The sequence below is a fragment of the Lepidochelys kempii genome, chromosome 2 (genome assembly GCF_965140285.1).
Source record: "Lepidochelys kempii isolate rLepKem1 chromosome 2, rLepKem1.hap1, whole genome shotgun sequence".
NCBI lineage: Eukaryota > Metazoa > Chordata > Testudines > Cheloniidae > Lepidochelys > Lepidochelys kempii.
This window is the reverse complement of record NC_136381.1, coordinates 233,668,528-233,681,644: the sequence shown is the minus strand read 5'-3', so window position 1 is coordinate 233,681,644 and position 13,117 is coordinate 233,668,528. Positions and strand designations below refer to the sequence as shown.

Sequence of the window (13,117 nt, the reverse complement as noted above, 5' to 3'; positions counted from 1 at the left end):
GGGATTCAGGGCATCTTGCCCTGCGGCTCCTGTAGGGGCTGAGGGAGCCCTAGTAGGGGCTTCTACCCTGGGGCTTTTTCCAGGGCAGGGGCACCCATTTTTCCTAGGGGGCCCGCAAATTGCCTGGGGGTGCCTGCCTTAATCTGTCTCCAGCATGGACTACAAGCTAGGAGCCCTTGGCCGATGGTGCTCCCAACAGCATGGCGCAGATCCTACCCACCTCCACCTCCGGGAACCTGCTGAGAGGGTACTGCCTTCAGAGCCCAGCTCTTCTGAAAACAGCACAGAAGTGAGGATGGAAATCTTGGGAATCCCCCTACAACAACTTTACAAACCCCCCCTCAATCCCATTTTGGTCAGGACCCCCCACAGTTACAGCACTGTGAAATTTTAGATTTAAATATCTGAAATCTTGAAATTGACCAATTTTAAAATCCTCTGGCCATGAAATTGACCAAAATGGATCATGAATTTGGTAGGGCCCTATTAATATTCATTGGGTTGTCCCATGCCTTATTTACTGCACAACCTCTAAACCCTGCACTGATTAAATAGTTTTTGTTAGAGTTTGTTGGAAACTTTTAATCTGATTGATTTTCCAACAAAAAATGCCCTTTTTGCAAAACTTAAATTTTCCGCAGGAAATTTCCCACTCTTCTGCCAAAAGTGAAATTGACACAAGTTTTCCAGGAGGGCTGCTGGGACTGAGCGTCCTGGCTCTCAGCCTCCTCTCCAGCTCCAGGGTTGGAAAAGCAGAAACCTTTCAGCCTCCCTCCCAGCTCTAGGGCCAGAGTCTGAGTGCTCAGGCTCTCTGAACCTGTAGCCCTAAGGCTGGGGAAAGGCTGACAGAGTTTGGGGAAGGCTGAGTGACTGGGTCTTCTAGCTCTTTGGACAGCTGGGCTGGGCTCTTATCAATTTGACAGAAAGTAAAACTGACAAGAGCATTCTAGACAGACAACTAGGAAGCTAAACATTTCCATCTTTGATGTTTTGTCCTGGTTTGGGAGGATTTTATTTTTTTTTTTTTGGAAAGGGAATTCCTTTTTCCTACCGGTTCTAGCTTTTATTACTTCCTACTTTTCCATAAGGCCGTCATTGCCATAGTATCTGTGTTCCTCACAAGCATTAATTAATCTATTTTCACAACACTTCTGTGAAGTACAGTGGTATTATCCTTGTTTTACAGATTGGGAACTGAGGTGTAAAGGTTAAGGGCAAAATGTCCCCTTTGGGCATCTTAATTTCTGAATACCCAACTCTGATTTTTTCGCAGAGGTGGTATGGTCCCACTGCTCCAACTGATTTCAACTAGAATGGAGAGTGCTCAGTACTATTGTAAAGTCCTGGACATCTGGAGTTAGAGACACAAACATTGAGGAGCATACAATTACTGGCTACTTCTGAAAATTTTGGTCTAAATGACTTGCCCAGTACCACATAAGAAATCTGTGGCAAAACCAGACATAGAACACAGTTCTTCAAGTTCTGAGTGGTTTACCGAATTTACAAGACCGCTCTTTCTTTGTGCAGCCCCCTAACTCATTCGCTACGCATTTTCCAACATCCCCAGTGTCTGAGGCAAGGATGCTACAGAAAAACAGCTTCATTTACTACCTAACACTGCCTGATTCATTATCCAAGCTGTGTACTGAATAAAGCATGGGTTTGTGGGGGGAAAAAAAGTAGTATGATTATGTAATTAAATACTCCTAAGGAGTAAAAATAATTAATTTTGGCATTTCCTAACTTGTTAGCATTTCACTTTGCAAACTTTATGCTCTTCTAATTCAACTTTTTGCATTGAATTTCCACGTTGTGTGTGCGAGCGCTGGTGGTGTGTTTTTGATTTTTTTTTTTTTTTAAAAGAAAACTGAAAAACCAGACATTCAAGCTCGTGCATCAGTTTATCTGCCTGATAATGCTGAATAAAGGGATTTTGAGATTCTGTGTTTGGATTTGAAGGGGAGTGTAGGTTAGTGCTTAAACAAGGAACCAAAAGCTATCACCCTAGGGTTCCATTTAAAAACAACAGCAGCAGCGCTTTGTATTTACACAGTGGATATTCGCCAGTGGGTCTCAAAGCACTGCACGAAGATGGGTATGCAAAAATAAAATTGTTTATTGTCTAACACTAATGGCCATAATACTTTTCATTTCTATGTTTACCTTATCAATTGTCTGCATTGTGTAACTTCTGATTTATAGTCATTGCTATGAACTACCCTCCTTTTCCCCATTTGGAAAATATATTGGGTTATTTTATTTTATATTATTATTGCTGCTTTCACTCCCTTCCCTTCTCAACAGGGACAGTTTTCAACTAGCATAAGCTTCTTTTCTGATTGCAGAATTGTGACATTTTGGGCAGCTAGTAAAATATTTTTAAACAACAACTACTCATCATTCAGATTAAGTATTTCCACACAATCTCTTTTGCTCATAACAGCTTTCAGCTCTGGGAAATTGACCTCTTAGAGGGCCAAATGTTATAGGCAGGGCTGGTAAAAATGCCTATTATTAAGGTTGTCAGATGCTTCCCATTGCATGACCCTTTTCCAGTTGCTTTTAAATTCTCCAACTAGAACAATTTGGACTGAAATTTTCCAAGCTGGGAAATCTTTAATTCTTTTAAACTGAAAAACAATTCGGAATAATATTTTTACCCATCCAAATGCCTGTGATGATTTACCTGAGTTGTTGCAACAACAGTAGTTACAGAAGATGTAGCTGAAGGTGACAAAGCTCCCACTTGCTGCAAGTGACCAGAAGCCTGCTGAGGTAAATGAGAACTGGAAATGGGAGTGTTAGATCCTGAGCCAGATACCGCATTAGGAAATGATACTGCTACATCATTGCTGCTATAAATACCTGGAAAAAAAACAACAAAAGTTTTATATAAAATTTCTCTCTTGTATTCATTAGTAGACATGCATATTTACTACAGAAAATTAATCTAGCAAGTTAACTAAAAAAAGCTGAAGTCAAGATTATTTAATGCACATTACAGAAAATTACTGTATTAGGATTTCAAACACAGAGATAGAAATATTCTAAACTCCAGAATATGTCAAATGTCTAAGAAACATGTGTTCTGATTTAGTAATTAATTCTTCTAAAATGTGTGTGACAGATCATAACATAGCTTTTATACACCATATCGAACGCATCTAACTATTAGCGCTACCACAATTTGTTGCTAAAATGCTTGCTTTCAAGTGATCCTGTAATCTGTTTACTACTCTAGTGAGCTATAGTCCAAGTTGAAATGGGTAAAGAATTGCGCATTGTCTTGTGCAACTGAAAATCATAGAATCATAGAATATCAGGGTTGGAAGGGACCTCAGGAGGTCATCTAGTCCAACCCCCTGCTCAAAGCAGGACGAATACCCAATTAAATCATCCCAGCCAGCGCTTTGTCAAGCCTGACCTTAAAAACTTCTAAGGAAGGAGATTCTACCACCTCCCTAGGTAACGCATTCCAGTGTTTCACCACCCTCCTAGTGAAATAGTTTTTCCTAATATCCAACCTAAACCTCCCCCACTGCAACTTGAGACCATTACTCCTTGTCCTCTCATCTTCTACCACTGAGAATAGTCTAGAACTATTTGATGGGACAAGTGGTGCTATTCCATTAACTCAAAAACCCAAATGCCACAGAAACTTCAAGAAAAGACATCAAACGTTGGAAGACTCGTGATTAAATCATGAGAGTTGGCATCTCTGTGAATGTTAATGTTCCCATAAGAAGTCTTTGGTTATTGGGAGGAGAGGAGTTGGGTCTGAAATTTTCTGCTACAGCCAGGTAGTTCAAAAACATTCCTATCATTGCCAGAAAGACAAGAAACAGCTTAAATTTTTCAGCCATTCCACAGTAGGCTTTTTAGCAACTGTTAAGAACCTTGCAAAATTAGTAGTAGGTTGCTGCAACTCCTAGTTTAGTTTGATTTTAAGATGGAGAATAAATGTTCCAAGATAAAAGGTATTATCAGATAGTATAATGCTCATGGAGTGAAAAACTTTAGTTATTTTTTTCAGAAACACTAGATATAGTTTAATTTGCCAATTCATCCAGAATAGGCTTTGTAATAAAATATACTACAGTTTGACTACTTGCTGTTTCTGCAAAATCATTTTGGTTTTAGGAAGAAGATGGCCTCTCTCAGTACTTTGCTGCACCCTTAAAAGAACCACATTCTAATACTGTTAGCCCTGGTCTACACTAGGACTTTAGGTCGAATTTAGCAGCGTTAAATCGATGTAAACCTGCACCCGTCCACACGATGAAGCCCTTTATTTCGACTTAAAGGGCTCTTAAAATCGATTTCCTTACTCCACCCCTGACAAGTGGATTAGCGCTTAAATCGGCCTTGCCGGCTCGAATTTGGGGTACTGTGGACACAATTCGACGGTATTGGCCTCCGGGAGCTATCCCAGAGTGCTCCATTGTGACCGCTCTGGACAGCACTCTCAACTCAGATGCACTGGCCAGGTAGACAGGAAAAGAACCGCGAACTTTTGAATCTCATTTCCTGTTTGGCCAGCGTGGCAAGCTGCAGGTGACCATGCAGAGCTCATCAGCAGAGGTGACCATGATGGAGTCCCAGAATCGCAAAAGAGCTCCAGCATAGACTGAACGGGAGGTACGGGATCTGATCGCTGTATGGGGAGAGGAATCTGTGCTACCAGAACTCCGTTCCAGTTTTCGAAATGCCAAAACCTTTCTCAAAATCTCCCAGGGCATGAAGGACAGAGGCCATAACAGGGACCCGAAGCAGTGCCACATGAAACTTAAGGAGCTGAGGCAAGCCTACCAGAAAACCAGAGAGGCAAAAGGCCGCTCCGGGTCAGAGCCCCAAACATGCTGCTTCTATGATGAGCTGCATGCCATTTTAGGGGGTTCAGCCACCACTACCCCAGTCGTGTTGTTTGACTCCTTCAATGGAGATAGAGGCAACACGGAAGCAGGTTTTGGGGACGAAGAAGATGATGATGATGAGGTTGTAGATAGCTCACAGCAAGCAAGCGGAGAAACCATTTTTCCCGAAGCCAGGAACTGTTTCTCACCCTGGACCTGGAGCCAGTACCCCCTGAACCCACCCAAGGCTGCTTCCTGGACCCGGCAGGCGGAGAAGGGACCTCCGGTGAGCGTACCTTTTAAAATACTATACATGGTTTAAAAGCAAGCATGTGAAAGGATTACTTTGCCCTGGCATTCGCGGCTCTCCTGGATGTACTCCCAAAGCCTTTGCAAAAGGTTTCTGGGGAGGGCAGCCTTATTCCGTCCTCCATGGTAGGACACTTTACCACTCCAGGCCAGTAACACGTACTCGGGAATCATTGTACAACAAAGCATTGCAGTGTATGTTTGCTGGCGTTCAAACAACATCCGTTCTTTATCTCTCTGTGTTATCCTCAGGAGAGTGAGATATCATTCATGGTCACTTGGTTGAAATAGGGTGCTTTTCTTCAGGGGACACTCAGAGGAGCCCGTTCTTGCTGGGCTGTTTACCTGTGGCTGAACAGAAATGTTCCCCACTGTTAGCCACGGGGAGGGTTGAGGGGGTAGCCACGCGGTAGGGGGAGGCAAAATGTGACCTTGTAACGAAAGCACATGTGCTATGTATGTAATGTTAACAGCAAGGTTTACCCTGAAAGACTGTAGCCACTGTTTTATAAAATGTGTCTTTTTAAATATCGCTGTCCCTTTTTTTTTCTCCACCAGCTGCATGTGTTTCAATGATCACAGGATCTTCTCCTTCCCAGAGGCTAGTGAAGATTAGAAAGAAAAAAAACGCACTTGTGATGAAATGTTCTCTGAGCTCATGCTGTCCTCCCACGCTGACAGAGCACAGACGAATGCATGGAGGCAAATAATGTCAGAGTGCAGGAAAGCACAAAATGACCAGGAGGAGAGGTGGCGGGCTGAAGAGAGTAAGTGGTGGGCTGAAAAGAGGGCTGAAACTCAAATGTGGCGGCAGCGTGATGAGAGGAGGCAGGATTCAATGCTGAGGCTGCTGGAGGACCAAACCAGTATGCTCCAGTGTATGGCTGAGCTGCAGCAAAGGCAGCTGGAGCACAGACTGCCACTACAGCCCCTGTGTAACCAACCGCCCTCCTCCCCAAGTTCCATAGCCTCCACACCCAGACGCCCAAGAATGCGGTGGGGGGGCCACCGGCCAACCAGCCACTCCGCCACAGAGGATTGCCCAAAAAAAAGAAGGCTGGCATTCAATAAATTTTAAAGTTGTAAACTTTTAAAGTGCTGTGTGGCATTTTCCTTCCCTCCTCCACCACCTCTCCTGGGCTACCTTGGTAGTCATCCCCCTATTTGTGTGATGAATGAATAAAGAATGCATGAATGTGAAGCAACAATGACTTTATTGCCTCTGCAAGCAATGATTAAAGGGAGGAGGGGAGGGTGGTTAGCTTGCAGGGAAGTAGAGTGAACCAAGGGGCGGGAGGTTTCATCAAAGAGAAACAAAGAGAACTTTCACACTGTAGCCTGGCCAGTCATGAAACTGGTTTTCAAAGCTTCTCTGATGCATACCGCGCCCTCCTGTGCTCTTCTAACTGCCCTGGTGTCTGGCTGCGTGTAACCAGCAGCCAGGCGATTTGTCTCAACCTCCCACCCTGCCATAAACGTCTCCCCCTCACTCTCACAGATATTGTGGAGCACACAGCAAGCAGTAATAACAGTGGGAATATTGGTTTCGCTGAGGTCTAAGCGAGTCAGTAAACTGCGCCAGCGCGCCTTTAAACGTCCAAATGCACATTCTACCACCATTCTGCACTTGCTCAGCCTGTAGTTCATAGAATCATAGAATATCAGGGTTGGAAGGGACCCCAGAAGGTCATCTAGTCCAACCCCCTGCTCAAAGCAGGACCAATTCCCAGTTAAATCATCCCAGCCAGGGCTTTGTCAAGCCTGACCTTAAAAACCTCTAAGGAAGGAGATTCTACCACCTCCCTAGGTAACGCATTCCAGTGTTTCACCACCCTCTTAGTGAAAAAGTTTTTCCTAATATCCAACCTAAACCTCCCCCACTGCAACTTGAGACCATTACTCCTCGGTCTGTCATCTGCTACCATTGAGAACAGTCTAGAGCCATCCTCTTTGGAACCCCCTTTCAGGTAGTTGAAAGCAGCTATCAAATCCCCCCTCATTCTTCTCTTCTGCAGGCTAAACAAGCCCAGCTCCCTCAGCCTCTCCTCATAACTCATGTGTTCCAGTCCCCTAATCATTTTTGTTGCCCTTTGCTGGACTCTCTCCAATTTATCCACATCCTTCTTGAAGTGTGGGGCCCAAAACTGGACACAGTACTCCAGATGAGGCCTCACCAATGTCGAATAGAGGGGAACGATCACGTCCCTCGATCTGCTCGCTATGCCCCTACTTATACATCCCAAAATGCCATTGGCCTTCTTGGCAACAAGGGCACACTGCTGACTCATATCCAGCTTCTCATCCACTGTCACCCCTAGGTCCTTTTCCGCAGAACTGCTGCCTAGCCATTCGGTCCCTAGTCTGTAGCTGTGCATTGGGTTCTTCCGTCCTAAGTGCAGGACCCTGCACTTATCCTTATTGAACCTCATCAGATTTCTTTTGGCCCAATCCTCCAATCCATCCATGGATTATGTGACAGAAATATTAAATGCTCTGTATAATTTCCAGAAAACATGAGTAGCTTTCTGATAAAGGCAGTCCTCTTGTAAGTGGGTTATAAGAGCTTTTATGTTGATTCTCAGATGTACATAACTTCTTTATACGGACATAAAATGCATGGAAGTAGAAGATGTGAAAATTTGCCCACAAGAAGTTATTACTTGTTACTCTTTAAAATAGAGCATGAGGAGACATAAATGTTTGACACCTTGTTTAACATCACTTACACAGTCACTAAACATGGTTTCAGATTTTGAAATAGTCCAAAAATAATGCCTTCAAAATTTAGAACAAGACTAAAAATGATCTTATTCATGGATCAACTATATCATCGGAGTACAAGTCTTCATAGAGACAACTGCAAAAAATTTATCAGCAATACATAAAGAAAGCAAGATTTATTGCTGTGCACATTGCATGGATCTACTGACAAGTCTGTAGCAGAGAAAGAGTAAGGTATACAGCAGATTTGTGCATGACAATTTTTGTACTCCCTTTGCTGACATACAGAAGTAGACCTCAAATTTGGGCCAGCTAATGGTAACATACACAAAGTAAGAAGAGATTTAAAAGTGGTTGTTTTAAAACAGATGAGTTCAAATTAGAACTGACTAGCCTAAATTTAGAAAGTGCAGCAGCGAATAAAGGTTGTTCAAGTGGTATATAGGCCAAGTTTAGACAACATACACCCTTTTTATGTTACTGTTGCGCATTACAGTAAACTTGAGCTTGCAATTCAGGATCTCAACAAAAAACTAGTCCTATCTTCAGAAGCGTGAGTGTATTTTGAAAGACATTTTAATTTTTTCTATTTCAGTCCAAAAAGAGGAAAAACACCAAACTCTTGCTGATGACTAAGGCAACAGTAAGCTATTTGGGAGGTATCTACAATATATGCTTGATTGCTAGTCAGTATGGAACACTTTTGTCATAAACATAGGGAGAAGGGTAGCAACCTTTAGTATGCAGTAGCATAAAATCTCTCCTTGGCAGTTGTACTGGATTGCTTTACCTGTAAGGGGTTAAGCAGTTCAAACAACCTAGAAGGACCAAAGAAGATACTTTCAAATCGGGGAGCAGGGGGGAAAGATTTTTTTGTTCCCTCTCTGGACAGAGGGAGAAGCCAGGTAGGTACAACATCTCCTGAAAATATACCTGGAATAATCCATCTAAAACCACAGAAATTGTAAGTAGGGCAAGGAAATTTGTTAGGTTATCTTTTGTTTTGGCTTGTGAATTTTCCTTTGCTACAGAGGTAGTTTTATTCCTGTTTGTGTAATTATGAAGCTGAGACCAGAGAGGAATCCTCTGCGTTTTAAATCTTTTTTTTTTGTTTAAATCTGTAAAGTTACCTTCCGTCCTGATTTTGCAGGTGTGATTCTTTCGTTTTTTTCTTTATAAATAAAGTTCTTCTTTTAAGAACCCGATTGATTTCAGGTTTCAGAGTGGTAGCCGTGTTAGTCTGTATCAGCAAAAAGAATGAGGAGTACTTGTGGCACCTTAGAGACTAACTAATTTATTTGGGCATAAGCTTTTGTGGGCTAAAACCCACTTCATCAGAGGCATGTAGTGGAAAATACAGTAGGAAGATATATATATACACACACACACAGAGAACATGAAAAGATGGGGGTTGCCATACCAACTGTAATGAGACAAATCAATTAAAGTGAGCTATTATCAGCAGGAGAAAAAAAAACTTTTGTAGTGATCATCAGGATGGTCCATTTCAAACAGTTGACAAAAAGGTGTGAGTAACAGTAGGGGGGAAAATTAGCATGGGGAAATTGTTTTTAGTTTGTGTAATGATCCATCCACTCCAGTCTTTATTCAAGCCTAATTTGATGGTATCCAGTTTGTAAATTAATTCCAGTTCTGCAGTTTCTCGGTGGAGTCTGTTTTTGAAGTTTTTTTGTTGAAGAATTGCCACTTTTAGGTCTGTAATTGAGTGTCCAGGGAGGCTGATGTGTTCTACGACTGGTTTTTGAATGTTCTAATTCTTGATGTCTGATTTGTGTCTATTTTTTTTTTTTTTTGCGTAGAGACTGTCCGGTTTGGCCAATGTACATGGCACATGATGGCATATATCACATTGGTAAATGTGCAGGTGAACAAGCCCCTCATGGTGTGGCTGATATGATTAGGTCCTATGATGGTGTCCCTTGAATAGATATGTGGACAGAGTTGGCAATGGGGTTTGTTGCAAGGAAAGGTTCCTGGATTAGTGTTTTTGCTATGTGGTGTGTGGTTGCTGGTGAGTATTTGCTTCAGGTTGCGGGGCTGTCTGTAAGTGAGGACTGGCCTGTCTCCCAAGGTCTGTAAGAGTGAGGAATCGTCCTTCAGGATATGTTGTGGATCCTTGATGACGAGCTGGAGAGATTTTAGCTGGGGGCTGAAGATGACGGTTAGTGGCTTTCTGTTATTTTCTTTGTTGGGCCTGTCCTGCAGTAGGTGACTTCTGGGTACTCTTCTGGCAATACTGCTTCTCATACCTTCTTGTCAACTGATTGAAATGGGCCATCCTGATTATCACTACAAAAGTTTTTTTTCTCCTGCTAATAGCAGCCACCTTAATTGATTTGTCTCAGAGTTCGTATGGCAACCCCCATCTTTTCATGTTCTCTGTATATATATCTTCCTACAGTATTTTCCACTCTATGCATCTGATGAAGTGGGTTTTAGCCCATGAAAGCGTATGCCCAAACAAATTTGTTAGTCTCTAGGGTTCTACAAGTACTCCTCGTTCTTTTTTTTTTTGATTGATTTCAGTGTCTTAAAGACAAAGGGTCTGGTCTGTGCTCACATTGCTAAAGCAATTGATTGGTATATTATTCTCAAGCCTCCCCAGGAAAGGGGGTGAAGGGCTTGGGGGGTTATTTTGGAGGGATAGGGATTCCAAGTGACCCTTCCCTGAATTTTTGTGTAAATCACTTGGTGGTGGAAGCAATACAGTCCAAGGACAAGGAAAGGAATTTGTGCCTTGGGGAAGTTTTAACCTAAGCTGGTAGAATATAAGCTCAGGGGGTCCCCACATCCGTACCCCAGAGTTCAGAGTTGGGGGAAACCCTGACAACTTTGAAGAAACTTTTTCAGGGCTTGAGGTAGTCCAAGTTGGGAGTATTCTTGAGGAGATCACGACAGGCAAGTCTGTGGACAGAAATCGTAGATGGATGGACGTAATCATATTGTACCTGATGTCTCTCTTTCTATCTTGAGAAATTTCTCATTTGCGGTTTTGCAAGAGGTCTTTGGTGGAACTCCAACAATGAAAGACAACCCTGCCTCTTAAGGATGGCAAATTTAAATGGGGAAAATATTTTTGGTTTTCTGAGAACAAACAGCAACTACCACACACATGGTTTCAATGCTTGGACTTCACACAGAGACCTATTGTTTAAAAAGCATGTGGTCTACTACAATGTACATGGATTGAAGAGGAAAATGAGAGTGCCTTTTAACAATGGTTTCCTCTAAAATTACAATTAAGGACCATTGACTGCATAAAAAGTGATCGGTTTCATATATGAGTAACAAAACTTTTCACCATAGGCCACCACAAGTCTGTCAGATATGTGCTTTTGTCCTTTAGCACTACAGGATCAGAAGATGGGTTTTCCCATAATGAACTTAAAGAACAGAAGTTATTTGTGGACAGAGAGAGTAGGCACTCAACAGCAACAGTACGCAACTCTAGTGGAAGATTGTACTTGTGTTATTTTGATTTCAAACGAGAGGAATACTACATATGATATTTAAATATGAGAATTTTAACTGATGTTATAGGCTCAGTTTTGACTCAGTCTCAGACAGGTGGTGGCAGTGACATTTATTTTCTATTGCAGCATGGACAAAATGTATATGATCATGGAGTCAAGAGAATCAAAATGAAACCCTGGTAACAACAGTCGAAGCATAAGACAGAATGCAGAAATTTGCCTGTAAGACCATCTCACCAGCAACAGTATTTCATTTTAAATTTACTTGAGACAATAAGACTGCAGCCTGAAAATTGGGACCACCTTATTTTCTTGTCTGAAAACCAATTTGAAGTTTTAGTTTAGCTGTCTATGAACACGTAATAAATTTTTTTTGCCTCAGCCTGTGAGCAAGGAAGTCAGAATTTCAATTCCAGGTGCATTTTGGGGAAAAGTTACAGTTTTTCATTTAACCTATTTCTGTCTTATCTGAATTTTGCCTGCCTAGAGGTGATATATAACCAAATTATAATCTATTCAAAAATATATGCATTTAATTAAAACACTAACACTAGTAATACTGCAAGATAAGCAAGGGATAATTACTTACTTGTGACCTTATAACAAGCCAGAACTACCCTTGTTTTCAACAGTTTGGGGCCTTTTTCACAGGCAAACCAGCCTCATTCTCCATCTGAGACCAACAAACAACTTTCTGCTTCAGTTCCTTGATGAGCTGGAAGCAAAGAACTCTCTACATTTTAAACTTAACAGATATGCCCAAAGAATATGCATATGATAAAAAATTAGAAAAATTTAGACACAGAAAATGTCACCCTCTCTGCAAAAGCCTGAGGGGAGGTGAGTTAGAAATCAGAAATCTAGGCAAATAGTATCTTCAGAAAAGCACAATTATAAGTAATTATCTATCCCTTTTCCAAAAAAATTATGTTTGTTAGATTCATACTAAAAGACTTGAAATGAGTCTCCACAAAACCAGGATTCTCCAATCTTATAGCAACAAAAATTGTACAAGACGGTTTCATATAAGCCAAAGAGAGATCATGGAGACTTACAAATCTCCATGCACAACAGGAGATATAGGGGTTGGGAGAACACTGAAGAGGTGTCAATAGATAAAGGCAGGTCCATATGGTCTCAAGATGCAACAAAAACCTTATTGTCTTCAAGACAGTTGTATAGATGGACATTCCTTAATATAATAGTATAAATTCAAATACTGTACCAGATGCTTGCTAAGCGGTTCAGAGAACATGAGTATACCAAACATTATAGACAGCCCATGGAAAAGGGTCAGCTTAATAAAGAATCTACAAGAACATCTTCCACAAGAAAAACCAGTTTGAGAGAGGAAGGTACTCCAGTTGGATGATAATCTCCATAAAATTATAGATCAAGTCCCACACAATTTGACAAATAGAAACAACATTACAACAATTCTGACCTATCCCGAGGGAACAGGGTTAAGAGGGGAAGATCTATACTTTCTCCCAGCTATCCAGAAAAACCCTTTGGTAGGTAAGCATCAACAGAATCTGATTCCATTCATAATGATTCTTAAACAAATGGCTGTCAGTGTACACATACAGTGACTAGAAGTACAATTAGTCTTTCTTCTGGTACTACTTGCGGTTTTTGCTTTTCTATAAGGCCCATTGTACAAGAACTGCCGAATTTATATCTCAAGTCTTTGCTGATCTTAACTGGCCAGAAGGTCGCAAGGAGTTGTTCAGGATG

General features: G+C 41.6%; 1 protein-coding gene across 10 annotated transcripts in view; it reads right to left on the bottom strand.

Moving 5' to 3' along the window:
* MLLT10 (MLLT10 histone lysine methyltransferase DOT1L cofactor) overlaps positions 1-13,117 on the bottom strand; it is a 225,128-nt gene that overhangs the window by 44,313 nt on the left and 167,698 nt on the right. For all 10 annotated transcript variants that reach the window (XM_073334208.1, XM_073334203.2, XM_073334205.2 and 7 more), the window contains one exon: positions 2,690-2,868. In XM_073334208.1, the coding sequence (XP_073190309.1) occupies positions 2,690-2,868 (179 nt within the window). The remainder of the gene's footprint in view (positions 1-2,689; positions 2,869-13,117) is intronic.